Genomic DNA, 17,814 nt, shown 5'->3' on the forward strand with positions numbered 1-17,814 from the left:
TAATTAATATTTGTTTATTTAAAAAGAAAGAAGATAAATTTGTAAAGATCTACAAATTCAAAAAATCAAAGAATTTATAAAATCTAAGATTTTTTTATAATTCTTAAAAATATTGCTATATAAAATTTTCGTATTTTGAAAATCTTAAAATTATATCCGAAATCAGATCTGAAAATACAAGATGAAAGCGGTGCAAAATTAAGAAATAAAGAACAAAATATGAGAACTGAGAAAGTATAAACAGGAGAGGAAACCGGAGATAAAGATATAATGACTTGGTTCAATCGTCGTCCTGAATGTGCAAATTCTTCTTGGTCGGATAATTGGAACAAACGGAAGTAACGCATTATTGCTGAAAATTAATTTTGCCACAGCATAAATAAAAAATTACTTTAATATGCAGAGGTATGCAAAAGATTTTTCATTTTTAATGACACGTATTTCTATACATTATATTTCTCTTCATCTCTCTCTCTCTCTCTCTCTCTCTCTCTCTCTCTCTCTCTCTCTCTCTCTCTCTCTCTCTCCGATAGCTTTGGTACCACCTAGTCACTTAATTTTATAATTATGTTTTTTAAATTTTATTCTTCAATTTTGTGCAATTTGTTTAGTTTTTAATTGTTTGTGTTCTATGTTATCATTTTTTATTTTTATATTATTCTTGTCATTTTATTGCTTACTTTTTTCTGTATTAGTGTTGTATTATCTTTCTCGTTTATGAAAAGCTTATCCTAGAATGTCAATAATTGCTGTTTATCTGCCCTTTTCTCTCTCTCTCTTTCTATTCTTTTTTAATCAATAAAATATTTTCAGTAACTTATATAAATGTTCTTCTAAAAAAGTTGTTCATGCGACATAATGAATTTTGTTTTTGCTAAACAGTATCTTTGACATTTAAACTGAGATCTCAGATTTGCATAGAAACTACAAATTAAATACAGGTCCTCTTTCTCATATTTTTGGCACACAAAAAATGAAAGACGAACATATCTCAAATGGCTGAAAGAAACTCTGAAAAAGAATTCTCTGAAGAGAAGACTGCTTTTTTTCTTAAATACGGCATAGTTTTCTCTTCCATTTAACACTTGCCACACTTAAATCGTGTACAGAAACATCTTCAGTGGCACGTGCCTTCCTTCTTCCGCTTTTGCAAATAAATCATAAAATATGTAAAGGTAAAAAAAAGAATTATTTTCCTTTCGGAAAGATTAACGCTTATCATTTGTGTAATACGTACTAATAAAAATTAACAACGTAATACTATCAGTAATTTGAGTTCTCCCGACTGTCTCCCCTCAGGGATGACGAACGATAAGAGAAGAATCAGCCTTCTCTCTACCCTTCCTCCGGAAGGGTTAAGCACGGACGTCTCACGTGGCTACGGAAGAAGAAGACGGAGGCGGGCGCGCGAGAAGTAGGTCGGAGAGAAGTCTCGCTCATACGTTGATCGGGCGCACGAGGAGCCGCCGGCCGAGCGGCTCCGTCAGTCTCGCGAAGATATTCCGGGAGTCAACAGGTGCGATAGGAGCCAGGGAGCACTCCAGTAAGAGAGCCCCTTCTTCCTCTTTTCTCACGTCACTTTCGTCACGCTTGTCTGAAGGAACCGGAGCGGAGATACGCGCTAGACGTTTCCTAATTCACGACGACGACGACAGTCGGTGACAGTTGCATATCATGCAGTCCTGAAGAAAGTATCTTCGTTTTTCCCCCCGCGGATCTCGCGCATCTCTCTCCGCGCCGCCTTGTACTTCTCATTTATCACAGAGACTGCGAGAAAATCCAGGAAACATGGCGACGATGAGAAGATACCAGGTAAATATTTTTTTCTTTTTTTCTTTTTTCTTTATTTTTATTGTTTAAGTATACGTGTGACGCGCATCTTGAGTTTTGGATGACGTGATTTTGGTAGAAAGTTTTGTGAATCCCACCGATGCGCGTTTTGAAGAGTTGTTAAACGGGACGTAACTTGGAAGAGTGGCAAAAGTGTCTTTTTTTTTTACTTTTCAATAGGGAAATTATTAATTTACTGAGAAATCCGTGTCTCGCGAAATATTTCAAATTATACGCAACATCTACATTAGAAAAATCGTTTCTTCGGGCAAAAGTACACTGGAAAAAAAAATAAATATATATATATATATATATATATATTCAATAAGATATGTAGTTGCGGGCTGCCAACTACAGATATACTCAATACAATAATATATGCATATGCTATTGCAGTATCAACACTGTACTTGCATTAATAGCAAATATTATTGTATTGAGTATTTTATGTAGTTGGCAGCCCGCAATTACATATGTTATTGGCTATATTGCTTTTTTTTATGTGTAAACATTTTTTCATTGCTATGACAACCAGGTATGATTTTATTGCCCCCTTTTTTAAATAGTCGACAACTTTTTCTAGAATTAGAACATAATAATCTCACCTGCTGAAACTCTTATGAATGAGACACCAAAAAGACCACACGATTAATAAGTTCGTAAACAACGTGCGGATAGGCCGTCGGTTCCGTTGGTTACGTAAATGTATATACGCGGCTTATCTCCGCTCGTGATCGGCGCTATAACAAACCGTGAACGATACCGCACGGTAGATCGCAGGTTAATCTCGATCATCTCACGCATGCCCGCGCTTAATCGATCGGCACGCGTGACGAAATCCGATCTCGACGATCGGCGTTGGAGCGCGGGCGGTTTCCAGACGAATGAACGCGGCGGTCATTGGGATAAAAACTAGATCTAGGCTTAATTGCCGTGCAATTAATGTCGACCCGTGGATTTTCTGGAGCGGAAACCACGAGTGACATGCATCAGTGTGCCATGCGTATCGTTGCCGCTGCGTATTTTGACCTCGCTTTAACGCGTAGCGTTAACTGACCGGGATCCCTTTTGTGTCTCGCACAAAATGAAATTCGATTCTTCCGATGGAAGGATAGAAGACTATTTTTCATTGGAAAATAAGTAAATAACAATTAATTAATTATTAAATTCTTTGAACTTTAGTACATAAGGTCTTAGATTTAAATAAAGAGATATACAAAGAGACGTATACAAATAGAGAATCATACAAGTATAAAATTTTGTAATTAAATAAAATTAAAAAAACGTATACGTTTAATAGCTAGAGGAATAATCTAGAATATATTAATTATTAAATTTAAGAATTTTCTAGTTGCGACAAAATATAAATATAATTATTGATTGGATTCCGATTTTACAATATCCTGGTAAAGTTCTAAATTATTTCAAATGTATAATTTTGAAACTGTAACTTAACTTTTATTTTTAAAGTGTTCCCACTATTCAATTAATTTCAATCAATTAAATTTTAATCCTTACATAAGTATATGAGGTGAGTGAATAAATAACCGTTGCTATGGAAATTAACACAATTACAAAGAAAACACTTCGTCGACCATATCGATATCAGACAATAGTTGACAATCGTCTATCGAAAGTCATCGGGATGGAAAAAGTGGATCGTCTCGCGTATTCCCCGTTGACGTCGTAAATGTACGACACGCGCCGGCCCGGCCGTTAGACGAGTTCACGCACACGCGTGTTTCGCGCAAAATGTGCACGGGGAAAGCATGTCGTTCCATTTCACTTGCCGGTGGAGCACGCTCGGTCCAGAGCAACCTTTCACGATTTTATTTCATTTTATCCGCTTTTTACGCGTACGCGATTAGAAAGTATTTTTTTTCCGCTGTAACACACGTCAAACACTTCAAGTGCACGTACTTCAACGGCCGGATGTCCGGAGGTTTTCTCATTAACGAGGACTTTGAGTTGATTTCTAAAGATTCCACACTAAATAACGGCGCTCTTCAACGATATGGGACTAATTTATTAATTAACCGGCGCAAATGTATTAATTAACCGGCGAATATAACGCCGTAACCATCGATCCCCGAGAAAGTATCTCTCTACTGTCAATTTTGTGATCTACATATTCGCGTTTCTTCCGTTACGCTTCCGTCACCTAGTTTCGGGATACACGTCGAGATGATATTTTATAATTCGCACGATGAGTCGGTTGCAAATTTACGGAGCAATCGCGCGCGGATTGTCAGCTGCGCGTAATTCCAATCAGGGATAATCGTCACGTTTGATAATAGAAAGTAACCCGCGCCGGTCGGTTACTACATTGCTATTTTCTAATGCCGAGAAAGAATGCCGGCAATCTCACAACGGGCTATTAAATTTCTCTCGTCGCCGAACCGCTGGAGCGTTGCGCCGATCCGATGACTCGACCGATTCATCCGTTACGAATATAAATCGACGATGCGCCGACGAGAGATGCGAGCTGAGAGCCGCGCAGATAAATATTTGCCGGTGTATATTCATTCGCGAATGTAAGCGCGCAGGCGAACTCCGGATTTCTAGGGACTCGTAAGGCCGACTTTCGAAAACCTTTTTAAAACTCATTTCGCATTCCGGTCGTCTCCGTTTGTTCTTCAATTGTCGCGAAGCGCAATCATGCATGTACGAAACATCAAATGCTCTCGCGAAAAAATTACGGTGCATAGGTCTCTGATTATGGTAAGTGTCGCGCCGGTGAAAATTATCGAATTGAAGTCGATCGTAAATTGATCAATTAAATTCTACAAGTTTGCACAGATTTAATATAGTCCAGACAAAAGATATAAACAAAAGATTTGTTCGATTAATTCAAAAGTAAAAAAAAAATTATTTGGTTCAAATTTTTCGGACAATTCGATTTTAAGCAATGATCGATCCGTATATTGATTTGTTATATCTAAAGTTTGGGTAATTTGAACGGCAAAGAAGATTAAAAACACAGTGTGCATTCAAAACAAAAGAACAGATTTTCACGAGTCTTTTTTCTCTACACTAATCCTTTCTAAAAAAGGGTAGGGCATCGATACTCGCATCTCTCAAAGTATTGTTGTCGCTTTTCCGCGATGCCGATTGGTTCTCTCGTTGCGCTTACTTCGTGTTGCGAGAGTAATCATTGCGATTGAATTTTGACAGCTGTCAAATTTGTATAAATGGTTATCTATACCGGAAGAGACGGGGAGAGACGGGGAGAGACCGGGAGAGACCGGGAGAGACGGGGAGAGACCGGGAGAGACGGGGAGAGACCGGGAGAGACGGGGAGAGACGAGGAGAGACCGGGAGAGACGGGGAGAGACCGGGAGAGACGGGTAAAGACGAAGAGAGACGGGGAAAAACCGGGAGAGACGGGGAGAGACGGGAAAAGACCGGGAGAGACCGGGAGAGACGGGGAGAGACCGGGAGAGACGGGGAGAAACGAGGAGAGACCGGGAGAGACGGGGAGAGACCGGGAGAGACGGGTAAAGACGAAGAGAGACGGGGAAAAACCGGGAGAGACGGGGAGAGACGGGAAAAGACCGGGAGAGACCGGGAGAGACGGAAAGAGACTGGGAGAGACGGGGAGAGATCGGGAGAGACGGGGAGAGACCGGGAGAGACGGGGAGAGATCGGGAGAGTTCTAGTATTTTAAAAAATTTAGGTTTGAATTATAATAATCTCGAACTTTTTTTAGCAGCAAGTTTCAACAGTTCAAACATACTTTTGATTCAAAAGATTCGAATTATTATTATTGGATCACCGAATACTAAATTCTAAAGTAACCTTTCTCATCATGTTTTTTTTTTCTAAATTTTATTCACATTACATTAATCAAAAAACAAGTTTTAATAATAATCCTACTGCAATTTGGCATTACTGATCTCGAATAATCAATTCAACACAATCGGCATTTCCTATTAAATAAAATTTTTATTAAATGTTAACATAAAAATTATAATTTGACACATCTCTCAAGAATTGTGTATAATGAATTTTATACCGTGCAATTTAATTTTATTTTAGATTACTTTTCTTCTGCTTTTTGTGGCTGTGACACTTGACACATGTCATGGAGAGTTACCTAAACCAAGCTATACCAGAACGATGTTGAAGGTCTCTCGAAGTCTTCCGGGTGAAACGGAAGAGTTGAAAGTGCGAACGAGCGAAGGCAACCTGGCCACTTTAATTGTCAAACGACGAGATAAATCATCGCCTGCCAACGATTCGAAGCTTTCGCCAAAACCTGCTCTAGAAGAAGCGAATTTTACCATAGAAAATAAAAGAAATTTTTCAATAAATGCGCAAAATGAATCGACGCTTAACGATGAGAGGAACGAAGCTAAAAGGAAGGACGAGGTTCGTAGACTCGAGAAGGCACAAGTAGAACAGATCAGGGCGACGTTCTTAAAATCTTCGGAATTAAAAAGTGAAAAACCGAACGTCGATCAAATTAATAAGAAATCGGCATCTGATAGAAGTGATCAATCTATCGGTGTAATCGATTATGGGAGTTGGACGCCAGTGGACGCGGACGGAAGGGCTTTGAAGCAAGAGGAATCGGAAGAAGAGGAGGAGTATCGAAATTGGAAACCGTTGCAGACGAATCTAGAGAGCGCCGTCGAAGAAAAAACGAACTACGACAAGTTGGGTGAGGCTAGATTCGGCAGCGGTGTCCTATTCGCCAAGAACCTCCAAGACCGAGCTCAGAGAAACTTCGAGCTTAATAATCAAAATGTGGCAAACGAAGGAACGCTTCATTATATGTATATACCTCATATAACGTCCACGAGGACGAATATTGGTGCCAACCTGTTGAAAAATCGAGATGGTAAGGCCGTGCCTCCGGAAGTGATTGTTCGATCGGAGATCAATGTGAAAACTACGCCGAAGAGATCGCCCATGTCACTAGACATCGACGGTACGCCGATAATTCATGGTACGAGAATGCCCGACGAACCGATCGACGAGATGCAGACCTGGCGAAACGCTCGAGTTATCAACAACAAGCTAATAACTCCCGAGAGCACCCTGATGATTAGTACGGTGCCTCCTGTTGAGCCTTTCGATGATAACGTGGAGAAGAGGCAGAAGTTTGAAAAGTTCTTTAAGGATGTTAATCGAAGGTAAAGATAAATACAATTTATAGAAAACTAGTCAAGTGCTTAAGAATTAACAAAGAAATTTTAAGTGAATAACTCTCTTATCAATATATTAATTTATTTTTTCAATTTTTTTCGATATTTAGTTTTTTTTTTTGAAATTGTATTACAATGATCAATACACTTCTATTTTTAAAAGTATAATCACAGATTGAAAATTGACTGGTACATTCTTTAAAAACCGCAAGAAAACTAAACAAGAACTACTTAAATAATTATTTAGTAGCTACATAAATAAGGATTTATCAATTATAACTATTTATTACATCTATTACTAGGAAGTGAAAGTTTTTGACAGAATCTCCCAATCAAACACTGATGTTCTAAGATTAATTGTATAGATCCACGTTAGATACACTGTAAAAAATTTTTTGTAAAATTACAACTATAATAGTGGGTAATTTTGAGACCAACTATAATAGTTGTAAATTTTGTAATATACAAGTAAAAATAATTTAATATGTCATAAATTTGTTTACGGTGTATACAAAAGTATAAAAAACAAATTGCGAAATTCATATACAAAATTACATACACATAAAAATTTACAATTATTACAGTTGATCTCAAAAAATTACCTGCTATTATAACTGTAATTTTACAAAAATCTTTTACAGTGTATATATGATAATTCCCGCAGTTTTCTAATTTTGTTTTATGCCATTCAGGTACGGACGCAATTATGACGAAGAAGCCCGCAACGTGTACTTCGAGTGGGACCCGAGGAATTACAAAAATGAAGCCTTGAAAGCCGAGATCTACGAGCCACGTAATGACCATTATCGCGCGAGTATTCATAAGAGGATGCTGCATCCGGACGCCGTCGCGAACTATCCAATTTCTCAACGTTACACCCCCGAGAGCCAGACCATCGCCCCGGTGGCGCTGAAGACCGGCGCCCGCGCGCCGGTTCTCCAGTACGCTCATCCGGAGTTGGGCGTGCAACCGGCCAAGATCCTGAAGAACGAGAAACGCCGTCCGGACAATTTCCCGGAGAGCCAACATTCATTCACCGAGCAGCGTCACAAGAAGAAGTACGTGCTGAACAATAAGAACATCGTGGACAGTTATACCACGAAGAACTATTATCCGAATCAGCATTTTTATGGTTTGAAGCGACCGTACGAGCCGCCCTTCTGGGTGAAAATCTCGGAAAATCTGAAGAATCAATTCTCCACCGGAGTAGAGAGGGTCTCGCAGTTCACCAGGCCGGTGATCGACCCTTTGGTGGAGGCCACTCACAAGATTTCCCAGAATCTCGGTCTGTCCAAGGGCAAGGAGGCTCAGGACAAGATTGACACGGTCGCGACGGGTACCAGTATCCTGATACCGGCTCTAGGCCTCGTCGCATCCGGTGCCGCGCTCGGCATAGGCGCCGTAGCGGTCGGCCGGTATCTCGACGTCAACGTTCTGAAGCGATCGAACGTGGACGACGCTGATCTGGAGCACAAGCGTGCCTTGGAAGTCGGGGGTTACTTAGGTACGATCGAGGACGAGAGTCTGAGATCGAACGAGGCGACGCCGCAGACCCTGTACGTTCTACAGAACGTGCCTCAAGGCGACAAAATGGGAAACGAGGGTACGAACTCGGCGGAAAGCGACGGGGTCTTCTTGGTTTTGGAGGAGGACAAGCGAAACGCCGAGAGAATTGAGAATCGAGAAAGTAAACAGGTGGTGGACGAGGCTGAGTACGTGGAAACCAACAAACGTAGAAGGAGAAGTCTCGACTACCTAGATATCTTCAAGACGGACGTGGACATGAAGAATTTGATCCGCAGCAAGCGTTTCCAGAGGAAAGGAGCTGATTCCATCAGCGATATCGTGGAAATCGATCTACCTGCTGGTTCAGATCGTATCGGCATCACCGAATTCTTGATTCCGAAGAAGAACCATGAGAAACATTTGAGTCAAAATGCTATTTTAATTGTCGAAGACAACTTAAAGATTCCGTCGGAAAATCTTCGAGCGGATACATCGAATCAGAATGTAAACGTCGTGAAGATGATCGGTGATAGTTCATCGAATGCGGCCACGATAAACGAAAATAATGAACAGCGAGAAAGAAAGGGGGCCGAGAGTGCTCTTTTCGTGTTGGACAGAGCGCAAGTTCTCGGAGGCAGTCTCGAGAAGGAAACGGTAAACCGAAGACGAAAGCGAAGCGTCGAAAGTGACCAGGAGCTTCTGGACGCGTTGCAGAATCTGGAGAATGCGGAAGTGGCGGAAATCGCTCACATACCGGGCGATTGGACGAACACGCCCTGCGCGAAGAGGATATTTTGTGACACGATGATCCAAAGAGGCTCCGATGCCTCAGTGCTCATGGAGAAAAAGATGGCGGCGTTATTAAGACTGTGAGTACCTTTAATCTACACACTCTTTTTTATTTGTAAAAAAAATAGAAACACCCTTTTTTTTACTATCTTACATTCGAAAATCGCTGATTAAAAACGTAATTATTGTAATCAGATGGATATGGCTTATGTAAATTTAATTTATTTAAAATTGAAAAAATTTGGATGGAATAAAAAATTATTATAGTTGTGTCTTTTACATTTCCAATTATAAATAATAATTTTTTTTGTTAGTTACTTGTTCGTTTGGTTCCAAAATTTTTCTATTTTTATTTCTTTTTTTATTAGCATAATTTTACTTTTAAAATAGTATAAATAGTATATTATTTAATATATATTACTTTAAAAGTAAAATTATCAATGATGCTGTGATTGTAATATTACATCAAAGCACAACTTATTAAAAAATGTTGTAACTATAACATAATCGTTTATTTCTTCATTGTTATTTATAAAATAACTCGTAACTCTGCAAGTATATGCGAGTATTGCACTTATATGCTCGATTTATTGACGTTGCGATCGTATTATTTCTTGGTAATGGAAACTCGAGCTACAATAAAACGATCGCATCGATTCTCCCCGTGTTCTCGTGAAATCGAACAAGCCGAACTATCAGGCATTCGAAGCGTCAACGAGACTCCGATAACAGCCAGTCGAACGGAACTATAGCCCGAGCCGTGGATAACTTTCTTCCAGCTTTCGCCGACGACGTCCTACTGACTGATTCGACTTTTACCTCTTAGCACAGTTTCACTGTGTGCGCACGCGCTGCGCCCTGTCCGTTATCGTGCTGACCGTGTGCGATAGAAAAAAAAAAAGATTGGCAAGAGAGAAAGAGAAAGACTTCAAACACGTTATCGAAAACAAAAGAAAAGGGGAGATAAAGAGAAAACTCGCGTGCAGCCAATGTGATAATTTACTTACTTCGTCGCGTTCGCGACTCTCCTCCCAGTTCTTCTTAATTGTGAATAATAATTGTTTCTCTGATCGCTTTCCGATACGGTTTAATTATAGTAGCTAATCAAAATGTGATAATTCATTTTGTTTGAAATTCACCGCTGTTAAAAATATTTATTCGTAATTATGTACATAATAAGTTAGTATACTTTTCTACTTATATCATTCCATATATAGTCGGGATCTGTGTTTCAGTTTCAGGTCTGTGCGTCTTTTATTTTTGAAAATAATTTGTAAATAATTTGTAGAATTCGAAGAACTTCGAGAAAGTTTCATTGAGGAAGATTATCCGAATGAATATCGTACAAGAGAGCTCAAGTTCTCGCGATTAATTTCAATGATATTACGTATTCGTTATCCATAATGTTAATGACAAATATGGCATTTCCTGTACCAACAGCATGTGAAACACACGCCATTATTCAATTCGATTCATCGCAAACGCGTGCATCCATATACCGATGAGAGAGCGGCATTATATCATGTACTATGTTGTAATGCATACTATCCCCGATAGCAAGCAGTTCTCACATACGTGACGAGAATTTGCGGGACAAACCGCATTTCTAAAAATAGCGGGAATTGCAGTGTTCGATGAAAGAAGGACAATATTGCTTCCTTCGTCAGCTTTCTGATCACGATTACGTGTGTGCTTTAAAAGTTTTTTAATTTCTATGAAACAAGCCTCTTTCTTCCAATTTTGTACGTTCGCCAATTATGTAATTGATAAATATTAAATAAAAATAGTATAAATATTAAAAAATTTTAATTAAAATTTTATTTAAAAAATTATGATTCTTATGTCTTTACTTGCACTTAGTTGAAAAATAACATTCATTGCGTTTGGATTCTGAAAGTAGACAATTAAATTTTATCCTACATAATTATAACGAATTATAATTCATAAATACTTAATTAGTTTCTAATTTAGCATACAAGTACAGATACCTCTAAATCAGCTTGTATATCTCGAGGCAGCGCGCCCTAAAGAAAGCGAGTTAATTGGAGCGAGCGATCGTTCCGTGGAAAACACGGTGAGAAGATTAAAAGATTCGCAATCTAGTGCACACCTAATTAGTAATTAACTGCGTGCGGTGTTCGGTCATTTGTCGAAGTGTGTCTCCGACTTTCTAATAGTTCGCTATTCTACACTAATCGACATTCGCGCATACTTACAGAATCCAACCTGGAGCTGCCGTACAAGTGTCCAGTCACTTCGAGGAGGTCATGGACGCCGTCAGGAGACACGATTGTTCTCGCTTCCTGTGCCCACAGGCGAGACCCGGCAACGTCTTCCTTTAGACACGTCTCAGTAGTTCTCAAATTGCATCATCGACTCTCCTCCCATATAAGTTGGCGCTTTTAACTGTAGTTAAGTTTTTCTGAAACAAAAAAAAAAGCATTTTGTTACATTTACATTTGGGTTCGCAAAAAACCTTTTTCCCTTTTTTATGCTGGATTAAAAACTACTGTTGCATCAACATATTTTGTTAAGATAATTATCTCGACGAGCTATGTCAACAAGAAATCAAGAACGCTGCTGAAAATCTTATATAAGATTGCGCGAACTCCTCAGCAGCGTCCAACAGCTAACTAAATAACAAAGAAACGAACATAAAACATTTCATATAAAATTAGTTTAAACGTTACTCAAACATGTCGATGCTTAGAAATGCTAATAACAAATAAAAAATTAATGCCCTTTCCCAAGGCTTGCCGAATATATTAAATTCATGTGGTATACGAAATATTTTTTAATTAATAAAAATTTACGATTTGCGTGATTGTAATTAATTGCATCTGAAATCTTCAACGTTACATTCAAGAAAATATTATGTTAATTTGTGTTTGCAATTATTTTGCAAACACGTTTTCGTCAAATGCGTTGAGTCAACGCCAAGCCAAAACTGTACATACTTGCCATCGAGGCAATTTTATTTAATATATATTCATATTTGTCATTTAGATAATTAAGTATAGAATTTAAGAGAGAGAATGTAAGCTCGGCGAGTTGCACGTCTGCAATTTTTAAATGTTCACCATATCGTGAAATTTCCTAATCGTCCTTTAGTGAATATTTCCGCCTGTCGCTTCATCTCATCTCACTGCTGATCCTCCGCGTTTCGTATATAAATAATGTCGTACGTGAAGTATAATTTATATCGACGCGCTGAGTGATCAGAAACGTTGCTTACATGCGAATATTATTAATTCAAAGAAAGAAAGAAACGTCGCCAGGTGTCACGAGAATGTATTTATTTAAATACGTATATATACGAAGATATCGTGTTTGTATAAGTTAACGAATAAATGATATTTTTTATGACGACAGTGCAGTGTTTCACTCTTTACGTCAGTGACATCTCTTTGCAGATTTTGAACAAAAATAGAAATTAAGCCTTACAATCAATGTTAACAAATGAATTATCTCACCAGGTAAGCACAATTTGCTTATAGTCGAAAAGCAAGCTGCATTCACGACATTTGATTCAGCGTACGGTGATTACGTACTATTCACGTGATTATTGATTATTATCCCTTGAAAGGGTTAACAGAAGTACTCACAGATGGTAGCGGTTCGATCTTACTGAGCAAGCGCAAATTCGCAATGGTTTGATCTAATCACGAGAGACGACTCAGTTAAAAGATAATTTTCGCTCCGTGAACTGCAATGAACGCCAACAAAGGTAGAATACATCTTGAAAAATATTAAAGAGTTCGTACCGCAGTACTAAAAGCACAAGTGCGCCGTGTGTGAAACAATTATGTAGTATAACATAAAAGTTACATTTTCGACCACATGTGTGTTAATACAGGAAACACGTATTCGAATTAATTTAAAGTCTATAAAACTTTTAAAAAAATTAATTATAATTAAATTGCTGTTTATAAAACGACAAATTAAAACAAATTAATAAAAATACGGTAGAATTCCGTTTATATAAACGTATCAAAGAATAAGACAGATTATATAACTAACATTTGAATAATAGACTAGCTTTTTCCTCTACCAGTAATTATCAGTTTCAATATATTAAGAGTAACTTAATGTCTAGAAAACTGAAATAGAACACGTCCAGCTTTTATAATCGAAACTATACGAACTACGTATTTCGATAATAAGAGCTATTAGTTCGTATATTTAGAATTAGCAAGTTGTGAGCACGAATTTAATCGTACATGGAAAAAATGATTTCAATAATTTTGTTTATACGTTTTTGATATACATATCTAAAAATTTACATTAAAAAATTATATTAGTTGGTCGATAGAATGTCAAAACTTTTAGCAACAATATTATGTTTGAACGTTCTACATAATTATTTTATTCCAACATAAAATTATTTTTTGATTTGTATTTATTTAAAATTTTTTAATACTGCAAAATTAATTTTGTTGTTCCGCGTAACGGAATATAGATAAACGAATTTCTACTATATATATATATATATATATATATATATATATATATATATATATATATAATTATATAATTATATAATTATATAATATACTTATACCACTCCTGTTATTTTTAATAATTTATTATTGAGATTCTGAATATCATAAAAACTTGTCTCTTTAAATAACTATATATTCTGTTTGTTAATATTTATAACTTATGAAAAATTTCGTTTTTTAAGGACCTTTTCAATAATATACTCACTGATATATCAACTAATAATTACTTGCTAAAAGAGAAAATAATATGCTTTTAACAATTTGTCGCAAAATTACTTACAAATCATAATTTTTTGCAAGATGTCTATACATCTGTCTATACATCTGTTATAGAAGTTCGGAACTTTACGTTCCACGAAAGAGAGAGTTTGCACGAGCAGATATAAAACTTTCTACGTTGACAAAAGCTTGTGCTCTTTCTCGATTATAAATTGTTTTCAAGTTCCGGAGTGACAAAGTTGAATGGTTAATTTTGCTGATATATGGACAAATCTTTTTTGTTCCTGTCTGTTATAGACAAAGAGTTATCGGAAACCTTAGTTCAAAGAAATACGATAAAAATAGCAAATAATAACACAAGATCTTACATAAAATTTCTTAAAAAAATTATAAATAAAAATTATTACTAAGAGCACTCAGTTTACATTAGCTTTAATATAATAACATTTATCTTTTTATTTTATTTATTTATTCGTTTTTAATATTTTTCTTAATTAAATTTACAGAAATATTATAGTTGTAACTTATAGTATTCCATAATAAATAGTAAAAAATAATACAAATGAATATTTCTATGAGTGTATAAGTGTTATTATGATATTTACAGATACCGACAATTAAAAAACATTTGTAAATCATTATATAACTTTATAAATTTGTTAATGATTAATTACTTGTAACAAATTAAAAAACAAATTAAAAAATAATGTAAATCTATAATATTTTTTAAAATTAATAATAAAATTAATAATAAACAGCAATATATAATAACAAATTTTTATAAACTTTAATTTTGTTAGATTTAAATTACGCCTTTGCGCTGAGTCGCCAATGTTTACGGATATTAGGCGTATGGCCCGATCCACTTGTGTCTTTGAGTGAATTTCAGCGCCCAAACATAAGATTCATAGTCGTTACGTGTATCCTATGCCTTTACCTGATCGTGCCGCAAATGACAAATATGATTCTTGCATGGGGTGATGTGTCTAGGATGGTGGAATACCTTGCCTCCGTGAACATTGGCTTAATGGCACTATGCAAATTATTCGGTACTTGGTATCATGGTGAAGGTAAGTCCTTATTTCAAGAATAAATTATTATATTAATATATATATATATACATAATAACATTACATTAATGGATACCAGTTATTTTAAAAAATTAAATTTTTTCTTACAATATTAATTTTAAAGTTAAATAACAATTTTCTGTTTTTATGTCTCTTACAATACACACATATATTTATATGTATTGTAAGATATGTATTATAAGAAAAAAATTTTTTTAATAACTGATATCCATTTGTACTGACATATTATATTTATTCTAAAAGCACTACGAACGCTGATGGCATCGGTCATGACTGATTGGATGACTTTGAAGAACAACCAGGAACGAAATACAATGCTAAATATAGCAAGACATGGCAGAACGTTATCTTTCAAATGTTATATGAGCTTTGCATGCCTAATCTTATTTTACATATTTTTCAACCTTTTAAAATTTATTCGAAATATATCCCAAACTCAACGAAGTCTCGTATATCGATTTAACTACCCTTACAACATTCAAAAAAGTCCAAACTATGAAATTACTTTTTTCACTCAACTTTCCAGTGGCGTGACCTCGGCTTTCATAAACTGTACCGTCGACAGTTATATCTCCATACTTTTGCTGCACATATGCGCGCAACTGATAAATCTACGAACATCATTAAATAATTTGGTCAACGAATTAGCCAAAGGATTTATATCCTCTTCAAGATTTAAGAAAGGATTAGCTGAAATTACTATACGTCATGAACATCTTATCAGGTATGTCACAAAACTTTTTTAAACACGTACACAAACATTTTTACAGCAATATTTAGAACATATCCTCAACGTCCCTCTCCATATTTATGTAAAGGAAAACACATAATGTCCCATAAATAAAAACAATGTCTTGATTAAAATATTTTACATTATATACAATATAATTCTCAAACTTTAAAAACCTTAAAATTAAAAAATTGCAAATATATATATATATATATATATATATATATATATATATACATATACAAATAAAAGAATATATCAATCTTAAAAAATCAAAATTTAAGTTAAATCGTTTTTAAGATTTCTGTATTAAAATAATAGTAATTAATTGAACAAATGTGTGAATTTTCAAGGAACGCAAAGACAATCAACGAATGTTATAGCATAGTATTATTTGTGCATATGTTAGCCGCTACCTTTCAGTTGTGTTTTGAAAGCTTTCAAGTTTTCCTGGTAAGTAAGAAGAATAGTTCCGTTTTTCGGATAGTTTATGTAAGAGAAATATTTGATGTACATAAAATATATGCTTTAATTTTGAAATTAGTAATACTATAATAATTTAATAATTATTAACTTAATAATTTTTTTTGTTTAATTTAAGATATAATATAAAATTAACATTTTATTATTGATTATTATAAATAATTTTAATCGGACTTAGAAAAAGACAAGTATTATTTTCAGATAATAACAAGCCATAGGGATGTATCTATTATCAAACTAGCTTATCTATCGTTTTACTTTATCTTTATATTGACGCATTTATATATTTACTGTTATTCAGCTGAAAGGCTTTTAACAGAGGTAAAGTAATTATGTATTAAACACTACTTGTTTTGCATCAAACTAAAATATAACTTTTAGAGCGCTAATATGGCATACGGCGTTTATGATTGCAAGTGGTACGAAATATCAGCGAAAGACGCGAAGAATTTAATGTTTATAATATATCAATCTACGGTTCCGCTTAGACTGATGGCTGGAAAATTTGGAACTTTTTCGTTAGAAATGTTCGGAACAGTAAGATATCTATATAAGTAAAAAATATATTATTTTCTATACAAAACAAAATATTTCATTTTTAATATGTAAAAAAGATGACAAAGCACTATCATAAACTCATTGTTAGTTTTCAAAAACATTTTTATTTTTTACACTTTCAAGATACTTTATTTTAAAATTAAAAGTACTCTCTGTCGATCTCATTAAAAAAGAGTATCTTAAATCCATTAAAATAAGATAGACATAATTCCTCACATACAATAGCTCAAGATATAATACCATCAGATATATTAAAAGTTATGTTTCGTGCCAAGTTTTACTTGGCGCAACGACAAATTAAAAAATACAACTTTAAAGTTTATACAAAACAAAATAAAAAGCTCTTCTACAGAACAAATAATTTCAGTCTTTAGATGTATTGAACTATTTCGCCAGAGACAAAACTTGAAATAAAGCTATATGAAAGAAAGTTAAATATATAGGTCTTGAACGTTTTAAAACAGACATAGCGAAAACTTCCTTAATTGATCAATAAGTCTTGTTTTAAGTCCTTTTTGGTTTAATAAATTTCAATAAGTCTTCCTCTGTATGTTAAATATCATGCTTCCTTTTTTATGTATCATACAAGTGTTAATATTATATATAACAATCATTATTATTATTGTCATTTACGAGAAAAAGCAAAGTGTATGTTTTATTTTTATTCTACAGACCGTAAAAACGTCAATGGGATACTTATCTGTACTGCTGACATTGCTGGATTAAAGAGAAAAATTTTTGGAATTAAACTAAATACTAAATTAAATGCGCGTATTTGTTTGCTATTTATATTCCATATACTGTGTTAATAGTTTTACATGTAATATCAGTAATAAAACTTTTTCTAGATAAATATATATTTTTGCACAAGAAAACAAATTATTTATTTATTACCTTTCTTAACTTAAATTTTTTAATTAAGTTTAGGTTATATTAAAAAATTAAAAATCAAGATT

At 35.0% G+C, this 17,814-nt stretch overlaps 3 protein-coding genes across 3 annotated transcripts in view; 2 read left to right on the plus strand and 1 right to left on the minus strand.

Moving 5' to 3' along the window:
- Positions 1–11,565, minus strand: part of LOC105839484 — a 33,881-nt gene extending 22,316 nt beyond the window's left edge. The window contains exon 1 of the mRNA XM_028191221.2: positions 11,492–11,565. The gene's annotated coding sequence lies outside the window, so the exon portion shown is untranslated. The remainder of the gene's footprint in view (positions 1–11,491) is intronic.
- Positions 82–12,644, plus strand: LOC105839476. Its single transcript, XM_012685813.3, has 4 exons — positions 82–1,812; positions 5,869–6,968; positions 7,673–9,355; positions 11,494–12,644. The coding sequence occupies exons 1-4, from the start codon at positions 1,789–1,791 to the stop codon at positions 11,615–11,617; spliced, it is 2,931 nt and encodes a 976-aa protein (XP_012541267.1). The 5' UTR covers positions 82–1,788; the 3' UTR covers positions 11,618–12,644.
- Positions 12,645–12,777: 133 nt separating this feature from the next.
- LOC105828565 (odorant receptor 4) lies at positions 12,778–17,713 on the plus strand. Its single transcript, XM_036283686.1, has 7 exons — positions 12,778–13,002; positions 14,797–15,066; positions 15,331–15,811; positions 16,171–16,270; positions 16,502–16,621; positions 16,682–16,837; positions 17,531–17,713. Exons 1-7 carry the CDS (start codon positions 12,987–12,989, stop codon positions 17,582–17,584), a joined length of 1,197 nt encoding a protein of 398 aa, XP_036139579.1. The 5' UTR covers positions 12,778–12,986; the 3' UTR covers positions 17,585–17,713.
- The last annotated feature ends 101 nt before the right edge of the window (positions 17,714–17,814 follow it).

Source organism: Monomorium pharaonis, chromosome 3 (genome assembly GCF_013373865.1).
Source record: "Monomorium pharaonis isolate MP-MQ-018 chromosome 3, ASM1337386v2, whole genome shotgun sequence".
Taxonomy (NCBI): Eukaryota; Metazoa; Arthropoda; class Insecta; order Hymenoptera; family Formicidae; genus Monomorium; species Monomorium pharaonis.

Excerpts from the sequence above, each read along its gene's own strand:
- LOC105839476 (XM_012685813.3), top strand. The coding sequence starts at position 1,789 with ATGGCGACGATGAGAAGATACCAG. Across the intron at positions 6,969-7,672 it reads TTTAAGGATGTTAATCGAAG|GTACGGACGCAATTATGACG; the intron begins GTAAAGATAAAT and ends TATGCCATTCAG. Across the intron at positions 9,356-11,493 it reads ATGGCGGCGTTATTAAGACT|AATCCAACCTGGAGCTGCCG; the intron begins GTGAGTACCTTT and ends GCATACTTACAG.
- LOC105828565 (XM_036283686.1), top strand. Across the intron at positions 15,812-16,170 it reads CGTCATGAACATCTTATCAG|GAACGCAAAGACAATCAACG; the intron begins GTATGTCACAAA and ends TGAATTTTCAAG. Across the intron at positions 16,622-16,681 it reads CTGAAAGGCTTTTAACAGAG|AGCGCTAATATGGCATACGG; the intron begins GTAAAGTAATTA and ends TATAACTTTTAG.